At 43.0% G+C, this 24,120-nt stretch overlaps 1 protein-coding gene across 1 annotated transcript; it reads right to left on the reverse strand.

Moving 5' to 3' along the window:
• Positions 1-9,334: 9,334 nt before the first annotated feature.
• On the reverse strand, positions 9,335-21,905 carry LOC311341088 (voltage-gated delayed rectifier potassium channel KCNH1-like; the record flags this gene model as incomplete). The annotated part of the gene is made up of 11 exons (XM_084465995.1): positions 9,335-10,174; positions 10,725-10,921; positions 12,667-12,919; positions 14,763-14,962; positions 15,774-16,203; positions 16,667-17,059; positions 17,775-17,893; positions 18,242-18,370; positions 18,772-18,878; positions 20,735-20,858; positions 21,833-21,905. The coding sequence occupies 11 exons, from the start codon at positions 21,903-21,905 to the stop codon at positions 9,335-9,337; spliced, it is 2,865 nt and encodes a 954-aa protein (XP_084322121.1).
• Positions 21,906-24,120: the final 2,215 nt, after the last annotated feature.

Genomic DNA, 24,120 nt, shown 5'->3' on the forward strand with positions numbered 1-24,120 from the left:
TTATAGGTCATACTTTTCAACCAAGTGCCTCGTTTAGATTAAGATTTAGCATGCTGTTCAACATAGTACCAAGGAGGTTTTCATCAAAAGGTCCACTCTTCTCAGCAACATCTTAACAAATCTTAGTCAGATTTGATCAATCAAACGGTTTTCATAGATTTGAACTGTTTAGAAGTGGGGTTTCCATTGGTGGCCTTTTATCAGCATTGACACAGTGTGTCGGGATTCTGCTTGGGGAAGGTGGTACAAAACAAACATCTTAGGTCAACCAAAGATGGTATATGCTGGGATGATGCACAGGCCACACTAACTAGAGTCCAGTGAGAACATGAGCAGAGTTTTCGTCCAGTGAGTTGGGCTCCTGGCTCCTGGCTCCTGGCTGGCAGGGGTCCATGAAGAACATCTGTAGTCCACCAGGAGGATCTCTCTCCTGAACCCTCAGGTGAAATGGGCCATGCGGCTGCAGGTTCTGGAACAGAAGGACATTTAGTGACAAGGATTTGGTGTAATTGCACCACTATGTTATGTGCAAGAAGCTCACTTAATGTACCTTAGTTACGGTCCATTACTGGATCTTTGAATCTCACCAACACCAACTTACCAGCCATGTAGTCAACACTTCTCACTAGCTAGTAACTGTGTGCATATATATATATATATATATATATCTATTTATTTATTTATTTATATATATGTATATATGTATATATATATATATATATATATATATATGTATATATACCGGTGTGTATATATATATATGTGTGTGTATATACGTATCCTATATTACTAGAATTGATTTAGTATTTCTTTACAGAATTGGATCATTGTATTCAAAACATACTATCAAATAAAAGAGATACAAAATAAGTTTTTGGGCTCTGCATACTTTCTAGTAGGGTTAGGCTAACTCTAGGCTCATATTTACCACTTACGTGGCCTTGGTTACCAACCCTAACCTCCCCTCCATGATACAGGACTCATATTTACCGCTTACGTGGCCTTGGCTACTTTTGTTCTCTTCATCCTTTTCCTCCGCATCAGGGTCACCTGAGGCCGCTTCAGCCCAGCGATCAGCAGCAGCAGGCGGGGGCGCGACTTGGTGAGCCAGCTCCTGAGTAGAGTGCCCTTAGGAAACCTGCAAGAGATGTACTATTACAGTAGACACACCTACTGCAGAACTGACACAACGTCTACTGCAGTACTGACACATCTACAGTACTGCTGCCCTTAAGAAACCTGCAAGAGATGTACTATTACAGTAGACACACCCACTGCAGTACTGACACAACATCTACTCCAGTACTTACACATCTACTACAGTACTTCTGCCCTTAGGGAACCTGCAAGAGATGTACTATTACAGTAGACACATCTATTGCAGTACTGACACATCCGCAACAGTATTGACACATATACTACATAACTGACACATCTACTACAGAACTGACACGTGTAATACAGTACTTAAACATATGCTGTAGTACTGACACAGCTACATTACTGAAACATCTACTCCAATACTTAAACATCTACAGTACTGACACATTTACTACAGTAATCAAACATATACTACAGTACTGACACATCTACTACAGTACTTACACATTTCCTAGAGTGCTGACACGTCTACTACAGTAGTAACACTTCTACTGTAGTACTGAGAAAACCACAACAGTTCCAACACAAAACTTGCAAGATATAAAATGCTACTACAGTACTAAAACATATATACAGTATTGACACAAATTCTTTAACAATTTTGAAGAACGTTTTTTTCTAGTATAATCTGTGTATTTTTGATTTGTATGAAATAAATTAGATAAATAATAAAAGCTGCTACCAATCTATTTGGGGGCAGAATGTACAGCATTTTTGCATCTTGTCTTTGTTGCAAAAACAGCTTGGAGTCAAAATGTCTTCCTTCTGCCAACTGACGATGTAGAAACATGTCACCTATTTAGCTACTTCTTATTACACAGAATAAAGCACAAAGCCGCAGAAAACCCTTCAGAACTTGTTTCCACTACCGCAATGGTAGCCTCAATGTGTTCAAATAGTGGAGTGCCTCTTTAACAACATAGTCATCCGATTATAACAGTCAGATTAACCACAGTCATCCGATTATAACAGTCAGATTAACCACACAGGCATCAGATTATAACAGTCAGATTAACCACAGTCATCAGATTAGAACAGTCAGATTAACCATACAGTCACCAGATTATAACAGGCAGATTAACCACATAGGCATCAGATTAGAACAGTCAGATTAACAACACAGTCATCAAACAACAACAGTCATCAGATTAACAAATAATCAGAATAAAAAGGTGATCTTGAAGATTTTTGTTTTGTTTTCTTTGGCGACAACTATGGAGATAAAATGTAATTTCTTCCTGAGATACAGACGGTGTCGCCACAGACTCCCAGTCCGTAACATTCATAATACTGCAAAGGCAAGGGCCTTGATCAGTGGGCCTTAGGCTCCATCACCGTTGTGTAACCTCTTTTGGCACTAGATAGTGACTAAAGATACCTACATTTACGTAAAAAATCCTCAGGATTGCCTCTTTAACAACACAGTGATCTAGTAAACGACTCAGACATCTAACAAGATGTCGTCAGATTAACAACACAATTATCACATTACCAATAACGGCCATCAGATAAACATTTTTCTCATTATAAACAAAGTCCTGTTAGACCAACATCCATTGGTCTGTGGCTGCTGACTACATTTCATCTTGAGTTAATGCTATGATAGATGTGATTAATTACGAATAACAACCAGCAGGGATCATTATCAATAATAACGATCAACTAATAAAGATTGCCATTAAAGCTGTAACTCTTTCATTCCCTGTGAATACAGCCGGAAAATACCTGAAAATAAACCCAGTGCTCCTACACCAAGCATATCTACAGTTAGAAGAACAGCCAATTGTTTGACTTTCTGCTGTTCTTGCACACCTCTACCAGCCAGAGAGAAATCTAGCAATGTTTAGATGTTGACGGGCATTGTGGGGCCGTATCCCCTCATGCTCAACGTAGCGCAGTGGCATTGTTGAGCCCTAGCCCCTTGTGCTAAATGTAGCACAGCAGACTTGTTGAGCCTTAGCCCCTTTTGCTAAATGTAGCATTGGTGGCTATTCCTCAGGCTCATGTCAATCCCTCTGGTGTCGCACATCCCTAACCACTCAGACTTCTGTAGTCTCTGACCCCCGACCTCACTTCCTATAGGAACTCTCTTTACCCTTAACACTACCCTTAAACTCTTAAAACAAACTACACTAAACGCTACCACTTTTAAACTATTTATACAAAACACAACAACCCTTAAACTCTTTACACTAAGCAATTCTACCCTTAAACTCTTGACTCTAAACAATGCTACCCTTAAACTATTTACAGGAGACACCAGTAGCCTTAAAGGACAAAATCTGTCTGAGTTACAATCGCTTGTCACCGTCTCTCCTGGCTTCACTAAACATCTGTTACCAACAGAATTAGTCAGGGTTCCTACTTTGTACCGATGATGCCTCAGGGCATTAAGTGTGCGTGCCCCAGCCACAAATGTAAACAATGGCAAAACAATGACTTTGGTCTTGGAATCAATGTGCGTTGGTCAGTACGGAGGTAGTGGACTTAATAACAGTGAATTGCCAGACAAGTACTTTAGAGAACGTCTACACAGTGCTCTATTGCTATTGTTTACATCGGTGGCACATCCACTAAAGGCTCTTGCAGAATAGGTACACGGTATTGTTAACTATATAGGTAACAGATGTATCACGATGGTTTGATCCCCCGTACTGGTATTGTCCTTAATACTCTTTACACTAAACACTAACCCTTAAACTCTTTACACCAAACACTAACCATTCAACTCTTTACACTTAACACTTACCCTTAAACTCTTTACCCTTAACTGTGTTGGGACTGGGAGGGAACATGACGGTTGACAGTAACTTTAACAAATACGTTTTTTTTTCCCTCCTTTCAGTTAGCAATGGAAATGTCACACAATAAACATCAAATAAACTAATATATGTATATATATATGTATATATATATATACATATATATATATAGAAACCTCTCGCTGCAATACAATCAACATTAATTTACCCACAGAAACTTGCCTTAAATACATCAGGAGTCTTCACTGACGTTCTGAAATACAGTTCATATTTTACTTTCCAAAAATCTAACAATAAGTCCCAATGAAGTGGAGAAAATCCATCGCATCCCTCTACGCTTCATTCAGTCAAATCCAGCCAAGCTCTAATGCTTCTACCTCTGCACACGGAACACACAAATCACTTCTTACCAATTGACCCCACACATTTGTTAGCTTATGCCCTGCCGTGGAAGCACAGGCACATATATGAGCTGGCGAGTGTTTCCTGAGCCACCAGAAGCTTCAGTGCGGACCACATAATAGGAAGGTTGGTGACTCAGCACTTCTCACTGCAAACAAAAACCACCAGCCAATCCCGGCCTTTACCTGTTGCCACGACACTCAAAACAACTCAGTGATGACTGTGGAGCTTGACAGCATAGACCTGGCAATCAGTCAATGAAAAGCTTCTTCAATAATTAATCATTAGATCACTTATTATCCAATGGACAATCATCTTCTGTCGGGAGGCCTGGGGGAAGGAGGGAATATGTGTTGACCACAACCATGGCTCAGGTGAGTTACCTCCACCTTATAGCAGAAAGATGTGGTTATGCAGTACCAGTGTGCTCTGTAGAGGGCACTGTGGCAGCACAACTTCCTTTATGGCAGACAGATGTGGTTCTGCAGTACCAGTGTGCTCTGTAGAGACCGCTGTGGCACCAGTCTGTTCTACTGGTCTGTAGTAGCCAGAGTCCTTCTCTTTGCCGGTATGAGGAAGTACAGAAGATGAGGAGCTAGTGAACATGACAAACTAGTGAACATGAGGAGCTAGTGAGGATGAGGAGCTAGTAAACATGAGGAGCTAGGGCACATGAGGAGCTAGTGGGGATGAGGATCTAGTGAGGATGAGGAGCTAGTGAACATGAGGAGCTAGTGAACACGAGGAGCTAGTGAGGATGAGGAGCTAGTGAGGATGAGGAGCTAGTGAACATGAGGAGCTAGTGAACATGAGGAGCTAGTGAGGATGAGGAGCTAGTGAACATGAGGAGCTAGTGAACACGAGGAGCTAGTGAACACGAGGAGCTAGTGAACATGAGGAGCTAGTACAATGAGGAGACAGTCCTTTGGGCTGGTAGCCATCAGGCTCCACCACCAAGGATTGACCCCACAGTAGAATTTTAAGACCATCCATTCATTCATAGATCTATTTAGAAATATTGTGGCAATCCCAGCTGTGGTCACCGTGTTCCGGGTTGCCTCAAAGGATCCTGGGACGGCTTCAGACTACTAGCGACCTCCTGGGTCTGGTTCCCTGCTGTCATTATGTGTGTGGTTGATGGGGGGCAGGGGGGGTTGCACCTCGGTGAAAGGTGGTGTTGGCTGGACCGACACCGTCACCGAGTCATGTCCATGGGTTCATGTGGGTCTCTTTGTTCTGTGTGTGTGGAAATAAAATTAACCCTCAGAGTCGTGCGTTGTATGGGGGCACAAGAGTTGTAACTAACCAATACCCTGGCCTCTCGTCTGGCCATTCCCTTGCTGCTCACCACAGTATGTTTCTATATATTGTGGCAACCCAGCTTGGTGAGTGAACCGCCTCCTTCCAAACAGCACACGATTCAGAGCTTACTTAAGCCAAAAAGGCACTTTTATTCAAACATTTAGGCCCTGTCCCAATACTCCCCCTTCCCCTAGATTTGAACCCTAACCCAAGATTTTGCGCATTCCTGTGAAGGGGTAGGGTGTCCCAATACTTAGGGGAGCAAGGGGGAGTGCCTATTTACCCTTAAAATCAACCCTTGAACGCTAGCCAACTCTGGAGCTGACTTGGAGCTAAGGGCACTCAAAGTGAGTGTTCTTGTTAAGGGGAGAGAAATGGGACTGGGCCAAAGACTTCTACTCAAAATAACCAAAAACAGCTTGGAGGAATCAACGGCCCTGTTCCTCTGGGTGGAATCCCGTCACCCACAAAGGCCGATCTCTCCTCACACGAGACCCTGAGAGACCTGAGAGAGCCTTCAAGCAGGCTATTTAAGCCATGCTCTCCACCTGCTCCTCATGTGCTCTGCATCCCGTTGATTGGCGCTTGCACAAAAATACTCTCTGCCGCCATCTGTAGGAAAATGGTGGGAGATCGCCTCTACCACCTGCCGCCCGGCCCGCCAGGGGTGCTGTGCCGGAGCCGGGTTGCCACAGTATATATATTTTTATATTGTGGCGGTCACAGCCCTGGTCACATTATTCCGGCTAGCCTCAAGAGATCTTGGGACTGTTCGGACTATCTCACGGTTTGGACTTATATCGCCCTCCTGGGTCTGTTTCACCACGGGAATTGAAAAGTGTGGTTGATGGGTTGGGGGGGGGAGGGGGGGGGGGGGGGGTCGCCTCGGTGACAGGTGGGGTTGGCTGGAGCGACACCGTCACCGAGGCAGTTGTGTTGGCGGGATGTGTCGTGTGTTGTTTGGCTGTTCTGTGTCGGGGGCGAGTGAGTTGCAATCCGCTATAGACCTCTGAAGAATAAGTCCCGCCTCCAAGGCTCCGGTTCCCTCTGTCAAATGTCTATGGGAAATAACATGGGGTTTTTGAATGATCGTACATAGCAAACTCTGTAGGTGGCGAAGAAGTAAAAGCTGCGTCACGTTTTGAACTACACACATTTTCCATCTAGTTTCGACTGGCTTTTTGGATTGTCGCTTCCGTTAAAGTAGTAAACGATCATAAATGCTATTTTAACGGCACCGACAATCCAAAAGGCCAGTCGAAACTAGATGGAAAATGTGTGTAGTTCAAAAAGTAACGCAGCTTTTACTTCTTTGCCACCTACAGTTTGCTATGTATGATCATTCAAAAACCCCATGTTATTTCCCATAGACATTTGACCAAGAGAACCGGGAGCCTCGGAGGCAGGACTTATTCTTCAGAGGTTTATTAGCCTGGGCTCCCGTCTGGTCACTGATTGGTTGTTTGGTCCTCGCCCGAGAGGTAGCAGTTGAAACATATCAGGGATTGATTTAACTGAACCAGATGGTGTTCTTTTGAAGGTGCCCTTAGACCTGGTCGGGGTAGGTAATTTATTTTAGAAGCATTTTAGTCATCTTTATTGAGTTTCTCTCTACATTCCAACAGCAATCAATAAATCAAATGCTCGAAATAGAAAAAGAAAGAAACTCGTTATCGGTTGCTGTCCCTGGCCTGTAATAAGCGTCCAATAATTGAATCGGCCCCATGAAATGATTGATTGGCCAACATGTCTGTCTACCTACCTAATCGGCTACTTGCGCCCACTCTGCTCATGACCAGAGTCTTCCAGGAGGCTAGGCAGACCTGTTGCTAAAGCTAGCAAGCTAGTAACACATGACAAGAGTCTCCCAGAAGGCAAGGCAGACCTGTTGCTAAAGCTATTCAGGTGTTTTTGAGGACTGGCTTTGGAGGGAGGCCTGAAGGAAGGGGTGGGATATCTATCTTACTCTGGCTGGTTTCTCCCAAGTTGCCTGACCCAGCATTAATATAATACGCCATAAAAAAGTAAAAATAAAAACATAATCACATTTTCACTCTCTGTATTTCAGAGGTTAACTGGAATACTGTTACAGTGGTAAGGTTTAGGGGGTTGGAGCTAATATCCAAGCCCTATAGTTAATTAGATATACACCTCATGTATAGTAATGTTTAGTAACGTAGTTAGCGAGATGTCAACTAAATATTTAATGATGTAGTCCATCAGTTATAAACAACATGTTTATTGACGTAGTTCATTAGTTATAAACTACATGTTCAAAAGGTTTGTCGATATCACAGCCACATGTGCTTTCTTAATATCTAGTTCCTTAACCATGGGAAGTTACTGCTAACATTCGCCATGGTAACCTAATGTGCTAGCACTTTAGAATAACTGCAACTTTTCAGCACGGTGAAAAGCATTTAAAGCAATAGCAAAGTGAAATTTCTCATTTATCAAGCATTGTTCATACATAAATACTGATAGGCAAGCAATGAATTCACAATTTACAATTTACTTTATTTATGCTTTAAAGTTGCAGATATTCTAAAGTGCTACCCCTAATGCTAACCATAACCCTAGTAGTACTGGCCCTTGTAGCTGCCCATGGAAACCCATTTCATGAAGCCCTGACATTGTTTTTAGAAAACAACGAATGGGGTTTTCCCAGTGTGGTTGTACATAGTCATTATTGCACAATATACAGTTAACAAGAATCAAGAAGTCCTTTGCTCTTACTATAACTAATGGTTTAGAACTGCCTAAACTACCTACATGCTCATTGACATACACAATTTAATTAAATATATGACTTTAAAGGCATTGTCCAACATTCATGATTGACATTATATTCAGTCCTCCCATGAACAGCAATATTCACAGGGAGCTGGTCACCAACATATTATTATTGCCAAGATCAGTTCAAAAATGTCATGCTCTTGTTGATTCTTTGAGTTAAGTATTGCATCATATATAATCAATTCGGAAGACGCTAACCTCAGTTTAGTAACATCTCTCCTTGTGTTAAACTACCAAAGCTCAGTTTAGTAAATGCTCTCCTTGTGTTAAACTACTGAACCTCAGTTTAGTAACCGGTTTCCTTGTGTTAAACTACCAAAGCTCAGTTTAGTAACTGCTTTACTTGTGTTAAACTACTGAACCTCAGTTGAGTAACTGCTTTACTTGTGTTAAACTACTGAACCTCAGTTTAGTAACATCTCTCCTTGTGTTAAACTACCAAAGCTCAGTTTAGTAACAGCTTTCATTGTGTTAAACTACTGAACCTCAGTTTAGTAACAGCTCTCATTGTACTGAACATCAGTTTAGTAACAGCTCCCCTTGTGTTAAACTACTGAACCTCAGTTTAGTAACATCTCTCCTTGTGTTAAACTACCAAAGCTCAGTTTAGTAAGAGCTTTCCTTGTGTTAAACTACTGAACCTCAGTTTAGTAACAGCTCTCATTGTACTGAACATCAGTTTAGTAACAGCTCCCCTTGTGTTAAACTACCAAAGCTCAGTTTAGTAACAGCTCCCCTTGTGTTAAACTACCAAAGCTCAGTATAGTGACAGTTCTCCTTGTGTTAAACTACTGAACCTCAGTTTAGTAACAGCTCTCTCTGTTTTAAACTACTGAACCTCGGTTTAGTAACAGGTCCCCTTGTGTTAAACTAATGAATCTGTGTTCAGGAGATGCTGTAGTTGTATTAAACTACTGAACCTCAGCCTCTGAGATATTGTTCTTTTCAGAGACAGGGGAGGGTGGGTGAGAACAATGAGAGGAGGATCCCGAGGTGTTTCCGGATCGGAGGAGCTCCAGCATCTCGGCCAGCTGCCCCTCTAGAGCGGCCATGCGGACGTCGAGGGCTCCGATGCCCTCCCTCAGCTCCTCTTTAAACTCCAGGAGCAAGGCCTGCATGCCCTGGTCTGGGCTTGAACCGGAGCTCTGTTTAATGTTGGGCTGGACAGGGCTCTCTTGTGGAGTTCCCGCGTCACAAACGTCGTCCAGTCGCAGGTCACTTTTAGTGATGCCACTGTCGCAGGAGTCTGTTTTCTTCAGGGACATCTCACCATGGGATTTAGTTCTATCAGGAAGGGTATCCAAAGACTCTGCTTTAGAAACACTGCTCCAGGACTCCCCCTTCACCACCGTCTCTTTAAAACGACCCCAGCCTTTGGCTTTATGGGGCTCTGCAGACTTGCAGCCCACCAGGTGGTTCTGGTGGAGGATGGCTCTGGAGACTGTGGATGCGGAACATACAGCAGTTGGAGCCGGGCTATCTGTTACCATGACGATACAAGTGGAGGCAAGGGCCCCCTGCAGCCTTGGCTGCTCCACCCGGATGCTGGCCGTCTCCGGGCCCCCGTGGGCGTCCTCCACGGGCCCCTGCCCCGCCCGCTCCGCCGCCAGCCGCTCCTCCCTCTGCTGCCGGAAGCGCTGGAAGAGTCGGCGGACGGGGTGGTCCGGAGGGATGATGAGCGGCGCTTCGTTCTTCCTCCTTAACATCTCCTCTTCCTCCCGCTTCACATCGCTGATCTTCCGGAAGATCATCTGTGAAAACAAAAGTGCTCAAGATCTAGGAAGTCCTCACTTGTTGAAAGAGCTAGAAAACAACTCTCACATTGAAAGATCTAGAAAACAACTCTCACATTGAAAGATCTAGAAAACAACTCTCACATTGAAGAGCTAGAAAACAACTCTCACATTGAAGAGCTAGAAAACAACTCTCACATTGAAAGATCAAGAAAACAACTCTCACATTTAAGAGCTAGAAACTCTCACATTGTAATATTTAGAAAACAGGGTTAGGGTAGTACTTAGCATCATGTTGCATCTTATCTTAGCTATCCTTGTTGTATACAGGGAATGGGTTAACCTAGCAATTGTAAGTGCTTGGCACGTTCTTACTGTACCAACAGCGATATATTGTTGTTTCTCTTTCTTCTGACAAATGTACTTATTGTAAGTCGCTTAGGATAAAAGTGTCTGCTAGCCCTGAGTACTATACACTGCATACTATACACTACAAAACAAAGATACAGAACCTAGCAAGAGGAGAGAGAGACTAACGACATTATGACCATCGATTCTAAAGACTGACCCTCTTCCTCAGGTTGTAGGTCAGCAGTAGGTTCCTGGAGAAGTGCCCTGAAAAGGCTGTGTAAAACTCCAGTACTTTCTGCAAGGCATTGCGCTTGATGATGTGGAGATCACAGTAGGTTAGGGCCCGGACGTTAGCCCCGGCCTGTGCTAACGTTGGCTCCTTCCAGAACACATCACCGAACACATCTCCTTTCCCTGGAGGGGGAGAGAGACACTGAAGGCCAGAGAACAAGGGGGAGATCAGACGGAAGATGTAATGACGATGTGTTGCTGAGGCAAGGAGAAGACAAGATCTTCTTTACCAATGTAATGGATTCAATAGCAGGAATCCATTTTCCTTCATATTTAAAAATAAAATCTGAAAACGGCAAATTGATATGGGCACGGACCACAAGAATACCTGATTATTATTATTATCAGACTTGGATAATGTTTGGATAGCTGACTTGTCTTCGACAACAGTTATTTAATTTGTATTTTATGATTATTACTTTTATTTGTTCATGTCTTCTTCCTGTGAAAACCAATAAAAACTTTCCTTGAAGGAGTTGGCTGGTATGCTAGTGGACATTGTCTATGTCCAGATGTGCAAAATAAATGTTACTAGGGGTCGTAGTATTTGTGGTATTGCTGTTAAAAGGGGTCATAGTGGTGGTAGTTGTGTTAGTATTGGTGTCAGTAGTGGTAGTATTGGTGTTAGTATGGGTTGTAGTCAGGGCCGGCCCGAGGCATAAGCAAACTACGTTTTTTTTTAATTCAAGTTCAGTAAACCACACTTAGTGTTTCACTTCAAATATGAGAGTTTGATATAGATTTGTGATTTCAGTATCCTCTGAGGTTAAAAACACACTGGTTTGGGGTAAATAACAACTATATTAATACAGGGGTGGATGACCCTCTCAATGGGGCCCATGTCTTATATATTGCTTCCTTAATCATACAATCTTCCTTAATCATACAAAATGAGTTAAATGGGTTGATGTCTGAATGGGGCCCCTCAGGTAAATATCACACGATATGTGATGTGATATATCTAATCAAATATGGACCAAAATATAGGCTAGGCCTTTAAAGTAGACTTATGGTTTGGGGGCAGCTAAACCCTGTGCTATATTAGTTTGCTTGTGCAGGCCCAGCAAGTCATGTTATAGGCTATGAATCTGAACAATTTTTTTTTTATTGCCCATCTCCAGCTGGTCATCCCCAAGATGCACCAGCATACAGGAAATCACCAAATTCAAAATTTTCTGGGCGAGGACCCCCAGACCTGCCCAACTCCCCCATTTACACCCACTTTTGCACAAATTGGAGGAGGGGGTCCTTTATGCTTCTTTGCCCAGGGGGACATTAGTTCACCATCCATTCCTGTATTAATGCAATTTATAATGTGACATGGTGTGCCGTTTGCGTCAATAATAATCAAGCACAGATGACTCCGCTGTGGTGGGAGGGGGTTGGCTTGAAACTAATTCTGCTTAGGGCCCCCAAAAGGCTTGGGCCGGCCCTGGTTGTAGTAGTGGTTGTATTGGTTGTATTGGTGTTCGTAGGTTTCGTATTGGTTTAAGTAGCGGTAGTATTGGTGTTATTGATGTTAGAAGTATTGATGGTATTATTGATGTTAGAAGCGGTATTATTGGCGGTATTGTTGTTAGTAGGGGTCGTAGTAGGTACAGCTATGGGAGCTGCCAAACCCTAGTTTTACAATGGTGCTTTCCTTACAAAAATCAGCCAAAATTGTCCTGCTTCAGCTAGAAAGCGTGGGTTAGGAATGACATGAGATTACCCTGATCAATCAGTAGAACAGCACTAGTACTGCGCAGTACTAGTGCTGTACTGTTCTATTATGTATCTTCTCTGTCATACTAGTTGTACTAGATCCTACTACTAGTTTGTACTACTAGTCCATACTACAAGGTAGTATCCTACGGGTTGAGGCTCACCTAAAATGGCCACCACCTCGTCGTCTTGGATGACCTCTAGTGACCCTGACACCACGAAGCAGAGGCTGTCCACACTCTCCCCGGAGTGGACGATAAGGTCTCCCGGAGCGCTGTGCACGGTCTGGAACTCCATGGCCAGGGCTCGCAGACAGCCATCGCTCGCCAGGCGAAAGGCAGGGTGCTCTTTAAACACCTTCCTGTTGAGGTGGACACAGATATCTGCCCGCATGTCCTTAGGACAGATCTGTAAGACCTACAGAGGGAAGAGAACAAGGGATAAGCAGTAAAGGCTTAGACATTAAATAACTGAAAGGTAGATTACTCCATGATACACCCGCTGTAACTATTGTCGCTTTTCCACCGACAGTATCAGCTCGACTCGACTCAACTCGCCTCGACTCGACTCTGTTTGGTTCCAGGCACGTCGCGTTTCCATCTAAAAAAGTACCTCTTCAATGTGGGCGGGTCGTAGAAAAGAACCTCTCCAACATGGGCGGGTCGTCATTAGGTTTTAATCACGGGAGACGTGATTCCCGGGAAATATGAATCTGATCAAGACTATTTCCTGATTCCCTGGAAAGGTTATGATGATGGGAAATAAAATAAAATAAAAAGCGCAATGACTGTGCGTCTATTGTTGTCATACAGTAACGTTGATAGAGGTGAAACTCAAGCCCTGGGAAAGGAACGACACTAAAACGAAACGGCGAAACGCTGATCCTTGGGAGCGGGTCCGTGGACTCCAGCCACGCCGGACACACACAACCACGCCGGACACACACAACCACGCACAGCCTAACTCTAGCCCTGGGAAAGGAGAGATACACACGGCGAAACGCTGATCAGTGTCCCCCTCGGGAGTGGGTCCGTGGACTCCAACCACGCCGGACACAACTTAACTTTGAGTGATTATTCCCATTTACAGCCGCTGGCCAATCAGTTGCCAGCAGCCTGTTTACGTCACACAAAAGTACCTACTCCGCTCGCTTGGAACCTCGACGGAGGTAGTACTAAAAAAAGTACCTGGTACTAGGTACCAGGTACTTTTTTTGCCAATGGAAACGCAAAAAAAGGTGAGGCGAGTCGAGTCGAGTCGAGCTGGTACTGTCGGTGGAAAAGCGACATATAACTCGTCATACCATATCATATATCCCATATATATCCCAACATAGTATACCCTCTGTAACCATAACCCCTGATACCATATCAAATATCCCATGTTATAAAACGGGTGGCTTAAATCAAGCGATCTGATTGGTTCCCAACTGTTGTATATTGAGCGTATACACACAGCTATGACGCCCGTTCAGTTTACAGAGTTCAGTATCACTCCGCGCCTAACTTGAACTGTTGTTTATTTATATATAAAAGCAATAGCATAGTTCACTGAAGCCTAAAAACATGTTGATTGCTGGAGAGGTGGAAATGTTGTAAAGCAATAGGCACACGGTGAGTGAACTCTAGCCTTCTCTCTGAAGGATGCTACAGTGGGTTGCATAGCAACCGCCGTACACTTTGCCGGCAGCCAGGAGGGACTACTTTTTTGTATTCGTTAAAAAAAATGCTTTTCCGACTTTCTAGCTTTTTCAAAATTGAGGGTGTCTATGACTTTCATTTCGCCATACTTACATAACCGTTTTATAAAAGCAATAGATCACTTCAGTCAGTGGTATACGTTCATTATACCACAGTGAAGGGGGTCGCCGTCCCGACGCGCAGCGGAGGGACGGACAACGCCCCTTAACTGTGGTATAATGACCGTATACCACAGCCTGTCGTGATCTATTGCTTAATTATATCATAGTTTACCCTATGACATCCAGACATTAAAGCTGAACAGTCAGTAACTCGTCAGTATGGACCAGGTGTCAGTATGGACCAGGTGTCAGTGTGGACCAGGTGTCACTATGGACCAGGTGTCAGTGTGGACCAGGTGTCAGTGTGGACCAGGTGTCAGTGTGGACCAGGTGTCACTATGGACCAGGTGTCAGTGTGGACCAGGTGTCAGTATGGACCAGGTTTCAGTGTGGACCAGGTGCCAGTGTAGACCAGGTGTCACTATGGACCAGGTTTCAGTGTGGACCAGGTGTCAGTACCTTTTCAGTGTCGATGCCTCTGGACATGGACCAGGTGGAGACGATGTAGTCCATGACCCTCTCACTGAGACCCTTTGGGACCTGGTAGAGTTTGAGGAAGTCTCGAACGCTATTTAGCGTCTCATGGTAGCGGTTGGTGTTCGCGTACATCTGCTGGAAGATGGTGGTCACATTACCAAAGATGGTGGCATAAAGCAGAGCTGCAAATAGAAACATAAAATGTCTTTGAATTATAATATGCAATACAAACAGGTATACATACCCTTTTAAAATGGTGTTTTGAAATTGTTAAGGCCCTAACTTTAAGACTGTAGGACATAAAGTTAAAGACTCAAATGTTTTGGACAAACATGTTAATAAAAAGGTAACATATATATATATATATATATCCTATTAGCCCCAGTTGGAGCTGTGAGATGCAATACAGATGATGTAACACTATGTCAGCAGCTTTCTGAGTGGGTCAGCTATTTCCACATGGCTCCCTGACTCCATACGCACTGTCATCCATTTCCAAGTAGCCTGAACATGTCACCTCAGACCCAAATGTTGACTTTACCAAGCAGCGGTCATCAGAATGATGACACTGACATGTTCCTTTCCTGGAGGTCTTTCCTCAAGGGGAGCAACAGTAGAGCAGCACTTTCTACTGCAGCATAGTATCTTCAGTACTACTGCAGTATAGTATTATAGTATCCTGGTATCTAGTGTTATACTGCAGTATACAATTAAAGTATCCTGGTATCTACAGTACTACTGCAGTATAGTATTATAGTATCCTTGTATCTACAGTAATACTGCAGTATATATATTTACCACCATTACTAACCCTTAGTTGCCATCATTAATTACTCCTATGTACCACCATCACTTATCACCACTAGTTATCAGCATAACTAGTCACCAAACCCTTATTACCACCATTACTAGTTACTAACACCTAGTGACCACCATCACTAACCAGAAGTCTTCTAAATTACTAGTCACTAACGGCTAGTTACTGTCACTCACATCCGATCATCATCATAGCTACAGCGAAGACCTTCTCCCCGTCGGTTGTGGGCGCGATGTTCCCGAAGCCGATGCTGGTGAGGCTGGTCATGGTGAAGTACAGCGAGGTGATGTAGACCGAGTCCTTGCTCGGACCGCCGTCCCAGCGGCCCGCCCCGGTCACGTTGAAACGGTAAGGCGTGCCCACCGCCTCCCCCAACATGTACAGCCAGCTGTCCATCCTCACACTGTTGGTCTCTTCGTCAATCACCTCATAGTCTCCGATGCTGAACCAAATGCACGCCAGCCAGTGGGCTGCCAGACCAAACACACACACCAGCAGCAGGAGCACCGCCGCTCCATACTCAATGTAGTGGTCCAGTTTCCTTGCCACCCGGCCCAGTCGCAGCAAACGCACAACTTTCAAAGAGCTAAAGAGACTGCTGATCCCCTGCAAAACAAGCCACAGGTTAGTCATCAAACCCCAACCAAACATCTAACCCCTAATCATCTATCCCCTAACCATCTATCCCCTAATAATATGTCCCCCAATCTTTTAACTCCTAACCATCTTACTCCTTACCATTCAACCCCAAACCAGTATAGGTGATAGATGTGAGATATTGTCAGGTTTAGCTCAATGTGGTCTTAGATGGGTATAGCTGTCTCCTAAGGACTTCAGAGACAAGGTTCATGTTAGGGTTTATATTCCTATTGTTGGGCCATCACAGAGCCCCTCAAATCTCCTTAAGAAAAATAATTTAATTGAGGCTTATGCTTTTGTGTCTTAAATATCCCAGGAAGGTGATTTTCTGCACTGAAAGTTGCATTATATTTGAGACTAATGCTTGAACTTAATCTAGTTGCTGTTTCATGCAATTTCCTTCTAATATTTTAGGACTTTTATTACCAACCTCATCAACATTTTCAAAGGCATTGATGACATCATAAGGAAGACAGGAGAGGAGGTCAATAACGAACCATGTCTTCACATAGTTCATTCGGATGAGCTTCGGATCAGAGATCACCTCCCCTGCCGGACCTACGAACGTGGTGTGGAAGTTGAGAACAATGTCCACCAGGAAGATGACGTCCACAATGCTGTCCACCACCAGCCATGTGACGTTGTTCTGTTTGGTCTTGAAGGACACATTGTAGGGCACCATGATGGCGGTGTAGAAGGTGAGGATGAGGATCACCCAGTCCCAGGTGGTCTTGAAGAGACAGTAGTGCAGGATGATGTGGGGAGGGGTCTTAGGGGTCTCTTGCTTGTACTGAGGCAGGATGTCAGACCCCAGCTGAAGAACCTGTCCCAGAAAACACTGTTAACCCACCACTTTGTTACCAAGACAACCTGGAGGGAACCTAAACCACCACTCAGTTACCAAGACAACCTGGAAGGAACCCAAAGGACAACTCAGTTACCAAGACAACCTGGAGAGAACCTGAACCACCACTCAGTTACCATGACAACCTGGAAGGATTCTAGAGGACAACTCAGTTACCAAGACAACCTTGAGAGAACCTAAACCACAACTCAGTTACCATGACAACCTGGAGAGAACCTAAACCACCACTCAGTTACCAAGACAATCTGGAGATAACCTAAACCACCACTCAGTTACCAAGACAACCTGGAAGGAACCCAAAGGACAACTCAGTTACTATGACAACCTGGAGACAACCTAAACCACCACTTAGTTACCATGACAACCTGGAGGGAACCTAAACCACCACTCAGTTACCATGACAACCTGGAAGGAACCCAAAGGACAACTCAGTTACTATGACAACCTGGAGACAACCTAAACCACCACTCAGTTACCATGACAACTTGGAAGGAACCCAAAGGACAACTCAGTTACCATGACAACCTGGAGAGAACCTAAAACACCAATCAGTTACCATGACAACCTGGAGAGAACCTAAACCACCACTCAGTTACCAAGACAACCTGGAGAGAACCTAAACCACCACTCAGTTACCATGAAGACCTGGAGAGAACCTAAAGGACCACTTTACCTCAGCCAAGCGGGAGTGTTTGTGGACATTCTCTCCTTTCTGGACGGCTGGGGCGAGCTGCTGCAACACTCCTCTGCTGCTCGTCAACGCTCGCGTTAGACGCGCAAATTTACCCCAACCTGGAAACCAAGCAGATCAAACAACAAACCTGGAAACCAAGCCGATCAACAAACAAACCTGGCAACCAAGCACATCAACAAACAAACCTGGCAACCAAGCAGATCAACAAACAAACCTGGCAACCAAGCAGATCAACAAACAAACCTGGCAACCAAGCAAATTAAAAAAACAAACCTGGCAACCAAGCAGATTAAAAAAACAAACCTGGCAACCAAGCAGATCACAAAACAGACGTTGTAGACACTATTCCCAGATGGAACAATTTAAGAATAATTTATAGTATTAGAACATTCTATAAACTTCTGAGTCTGAAATATCAGAAAGTGCAATATAAACCATATGTCTACCTTTTGATGTGTCATCATCGATTGGCTGCTTGAAGGCGGTAATGTCACTGAAGGTGCACAGAAACAAGACCACCTTGTCCTGTTCGTTCCTGATGGGAGCAATCTTTACATAAAACCAAACGGGCATCCCTGCAGAGAGTCAGGAACTTGATTAGTTGTGTAGCAATATATATCATTATTTATTTTTTGTTGGGATAATGTGATATATTTCATGATATTGTGACATATGTTGTGATAATGTCATGATAATGTGAACTATTTCATGATATGTCATGATAATGATCATAATCATTATAATGTAATTTTAATGTGAAATATGTCATAATATGTAATATATCATGATGATTTAATAATAATGGGAAATTTGTCATGATAATTTGTAATATGTAGTGTGAATCTCATGATAATGACAAATATGTCATAATAATTCTAACTATTTCATGATATGTCATGATAATGTAAAACATGTCACGATAATGTGTAATATGTCGTGATAATGTGTAATATGTTTTGAAAATCAGGATACTCACGATTCTTTTTGTACATCAGAATCTCGAATGAATTAATCTCATAATTTTCAAACGTCTGCCGAACCTTCTCAGTGGTGACCTGGTCAGTCAGCTCCCCGTACATGAAACTGAACACAAGCACGCACAAACACACACGCACAGAAACACACACACACACACACACACACACACACACACACACACACACACACACACACATACACAAACACACACATGCAGGCACGCACACAAACACACACACACACACACATGCAACAGAGACACACATACATACATGTACACATGCACAAACACAGACACATACACATGCACAAACAAATACACACACACAGACACACACACAAACCCAGACAGACACACATTCATGCACAAACACAGACACATACACACACATGCACACAAGTGCATGCACAAAAACACACATACAGTCTGTCAGATAAAGTGATAGAGAGAGAGAGAAAGAGATTTGATGGAGTGATAGAGTGATAGAGAAGAAGGTAGACAGAGTGACAGAGGCATAGAGTGATATAGTGATAGATAAAGTGAAAGAGTGATACTTTGATAGCCTGATAGATACATTGATGGAATACAAAAGTGATAATGTAATAGATGGATATAGTTATGTTTTCATAGATAGCCTGATAGGGTGCTATATTTATATAGTGATTGAAAGATAATGATACAGTGATAGACTTATACTACTCACGACAGAGTGATAGATTGAGTGATGGAGTGATATATAGTGATCTCTAAGAGATAGATGAAGGCATAGAGTGATAGAATGATAGAGCGTGACAGAGTTCTATGTTGTTAAAGTAATTACCTAATCTTTATAAAGTGATATGAATTGTTTTCACTTGGCATGGTAACAAACAAGTCACCTGACTCTGGGAGTCATGTGATTTGCATCGTGTTTGGGGGCGGAGCTAAGGAGAAAATTGAATTTGAGGGGAAATTCAATTAGGAAGTAGGAATAAGTGAGAGAGGGAAAAAGACCGTTTGGAACAGGGCTCACCTTCCAAGTGATTATACTTAAATTTGTCAACTAAAATGTGTCTTGTTGTTGAGAGTAATTAGTCGTCCTCACATTGGATATCTAGCATGAATAATAGCCTCAAACTCACTATTACTACCCACCGGATTGACTCAGGCCTGGTGGGCAGACCTGACCTGATGAGATCATCCATTTGGATTACTTTTCCTTTAGTCATTTTGGTTGCAAGCTCAGTGTAAGCAGATACCTTATTTTTGGACATTTGAGTCTGGACAGGTTCAACATTGACATTACAATGAACTGGGAAGATGCAATGGTTGCTTTATGGAATGGTGAATAAATAACTGTGTTTTGCCACTTTTAAATGATTCCTCTTAATTGCAGTGATTGCGCTGAATAATTAGTGTTAGTTAAGTTTTTTTAATTAAGCTGATTGTTTCAAAAGATAGAATGACCACTAATCATTAAGATACAACCCAGGAATTCAAATAATCATGTGAGTGCATACAATTCATCAAAGAAGCAAAGTGCTCCAAGTGCTACATTTAAGAATCAAGAGATGGAGACCAAAAATATATCTCAACAGATGAGGTATAGTAATAATGAAAAGGTGATAGTGATGATTGCCTAATAGAGACGTTAGCCTTATAGAGCGATGGATTTATAGTGTTAGCCTTAAAGTGTTTTAGCCTGTTGGAATGTTAGCCTTATAGTGTGATAGAGGGTGAGCCTGATGGACTGATAGAGGGTGAGCCTGATGGAGTGATAGAGGGTGAGCCTGATGGACTGATAGAGGGTGAGCCTGATGGAGTGATAGAGGGTGAGCCTGATGGACTGATAGAGGGTGAGCCTGATGGAGTGATAGAGGGTGAGCCTGATGGAGTGATAGAGGGTGAGCCTGATGGAGTGATAGAGGGTGAGCCTGATGGAGTGATAGAGGGTGAGCCTGATGGAGTGATAGAGTGATACCTGCAGGTGCTGCTCTTCTGCATCACCTCCGCTCTGTGGAAGCCGGAGATGTGGCAGAAGCCATCGTTGCTGTAAACGATTGGCCAGTCCACGATCTGAGCGTTCCCCAGCACAAAGTTACTGTCTGATAGGACACATGGGTTAGATGGTCTGTCTGTCTGTCTGTCTGTCTGTCTGTCTGAATAGACACATTGGTTAGATGGTCAGTCTGTCTGTCTGAAAAGACACATGGTTAGCTGGTCTGTCTGTCTGTCTGTCTGACACTTTGGTTAGATGGTTATATATGATATAAATATATATGATGCATAATTTATCTATGACATATTATACATATGAACTCGGTCTATGAGTTAAAGTATAATATACAGTATATATGTTAACTAAATATATAATATTAATATTTAATATATTATAGATTAGAACTTTCAAAGTTGTGTGTGTAATATACTTCAGCACATAGACAATGTTCAACTTTGTCTATGTGCTGAAGTATGGAATAAAGCTTGAATATAAGACATTATAAATTTCATATCTAAAATATGGTTAGACCGTATATCATATATATATATATATATATATAATGTATATATAATGTTTATTATATACAAATATAATGTTTATTATATACAAAAGGTCTGGCTGTGATTTAAAGTAAACCGTGAAACTGTGTATAATATATATATATATATATATATATATATATATATATATATATATATATATATATATATATATATATATATATATATATATATATAGCCTACTATACAACGGCCGGGTCTGTTTGTGTCAAAGTCCAAACTGAAAGTCAAACAGGAAGGTGGCTAATTGAGTGAGGCACGACGAGCTGAACCGCTTGAACATCTCTCCTGAGCGGATCGGTCCCGCTGTGAACCGTATTGTGACCGGTTGCAGTCTAATTAACCGCAGTGTCTGTGATGATCTTTCAAAACACCCACCGGCACTTGGCCAGCTTGAACGTGCCTGTAAGCTGCAAGCGTCATTGTAGTCTATGTGACCGTATATATGACAGTATATATAACAGTATGATAGCCTACTCTATAATAGCAGCACAATCGTATATTTCTGCCGTCTCACCGTTGGATCGCCGGACGATGTTCTCCAGGAATGTATTCTGCGGGGCGACCAGACCTCTCCGCCCGCCCGCCATCTCGGAGCAGAGCCGGGACACTAGGCTCTCTCTCTCTATCCCTCTCTCTACCTCTCTACCCCACTACCCCTCACTCTCTACCTATACCCCCCTCTCTCTACCTCTCTACCCCACTACCCCTCACTCTCTACCTATACCCCTCTCTCTCTACCTCTCTACCCCTGTCTCTCTCTCTCTCTCTCTCTCTGACTCTCTAACTCTCTCTCTACATCTCTCTCTCATTATCTCCGACCCTCTCTCTCTCTCTCTCTCTCTCTCTCTCTCTCTCTCTCTCTCTCTCTCTCTCTCTCTCTTTCGCCCTTATTATCTCATTATCTCAGACTCTCTCTCTCTGGCGTTTTAGCTTTCCATCGTCTTAGCGTTTTGAATATGTCTGATTTAATTCCTTCTAGTAAGAATAGTTCTGTCAAATTTTATTCTTACTTTAATAACATTTTGAATGGTGAACAAATTGCGCCACAATTGTTATCTTATCTCTCCCCTATAGCCCCCCCCCCCCCCCCCCTCTCTCTCTCTCTCTCTCTCTCTCTCTCTCTCTCTCTCTCTCTCTCTCTCTCTCTCTCTCTCTCTCTCTCTGCCTCGTTCTCTCTCTCTCTGTCTCTCATTCTCTTTGTCTCTCCCTCCATCTCTCTCTGTATCTGACTCTCCCAATATCTTTATTATCTCTCTCTCTGTCAATTAAATTCAAAAAAGCTTTATTGGCATGAGAAACAATCACTAACATTGCCAAACCCAGTGGGATGCGTCTGTTTATGGGGAGTTTGAGGTCCTTCTCTCATCACAACAGGTGACAAATCTGGCTGCTGTGATCGCACATTGTTGTATTTCTCCCAACAGATGGCAGTTTGTTAGTGTCTGGAGTGTCTTTAAAGTCATGCCTTTGTAATCCATGGGAAGTGTGTATTCCTGATGTCTTGTTATGACTGGCAGGGAGTTGGGAAGTGCAGCTCAGTTTCCAGTTGGTTTTGTGTGCAGTGGGAGCACAGTCTGTCTTCTCTTGGGAGCCAGATCTGTCTGTGGCGTCCCTTCCCGATGGCCAGGCTGTGTTCGCTGAGTCTGTACCTGCTCAAAGATTTCCTTTGTTTTGAGTCGGTCATGGTGGTCAGGTATTCTATGTAACTGTGTATCCTCTGTTAAGGGACAAGTAGCATGCCAATTGACTCTGGTTTTTGGTGGACTCTTTCCTCTGACTCCCTCTCTGACTCTCTCTATCCTCGTTGGAGAGCCATGTATAAACCACATGGAGAACCGTTTAGATTAGGCGTAAGACCATTTGGAGAGCCATGCATAAACCACGTGGAGAATTTAGTTTAGAATAGGGGTGTGAGACCATTTGGGAGCCATGTTCTTTAGTTTATTTGCATAATTAAAGGTTTACATCCATACATCATCCTCTTTCTCCTATACATCTATACCTCTCTCCCTTTCTCCTATACATGCATATCTCTCTCCCTCTCACCTATACATCCATAACTCTCTCGTATCCATATCTCTCTCCCACTCCTATACATCCATATCTCTCTCCTATAAATCCATATCTCTATCTCCCTCTCACCTATACATCCATAACTCTCTTATCCATATCTCTCCCACTCATATACGTCCATATCTCTCCTATACATCCATATCTCTATCTCCCTCTCACCTATACATCCATAACTCTCCTATCCATATCTCTCCCACTCATATACATCCATATCTCTCTCCTATACCTCTCTTTAACTCATTATGTCTCTATACTGTTATGCTATGTCTTTATACTGTGTTATGTTATGTCTCTATACTGTATGTTATGTCTTTATATGTTATGTTAGGTCTCTATACTGTATGTTATGCCTCTGTACTGTTTTATGTTATGTATTTTTATATATTCTGTGTTGTGTCTGCTGTGATATGTCTCCATCTGCTGGCTTCATCTGCTTTAGTTCACTGCCCTCATTATCTCCGTATAAAAAACACAACCACGTTTCGTCAAAAGAAATAGCCTACGTAAGGGCATATGATCAGATTATAACATGAACATTTCAGTAATCTACGGGGGGTATTGAGTCAGAATCTTTACATGTTATAGTGTAACAACTCCCTAGGGCGTCCCACAGGGTCGCACTTCGCTGCCTTGACGCCGGTGCGGTGAAATCCTTCCGCAGTAGTAGTTAGGCCCTGCGATGGTTCATCTGTGGCAGCCCATGAGGTTCGCTGGTCAGACGTTAAACAC

The sequence above is a fragment of the Micromesistius poutassou genome (assembly GCF_964030765.1).
Source record: "Micromesistius poutassou genome assembly, chromosome: 3".
NCBI classification, from domain to species: Eukaryota; Metazoa; Chordata; class Actinopteri; order Gadiformes; family Gadidae; genus Micromesistius; species Micromesistius poutassou.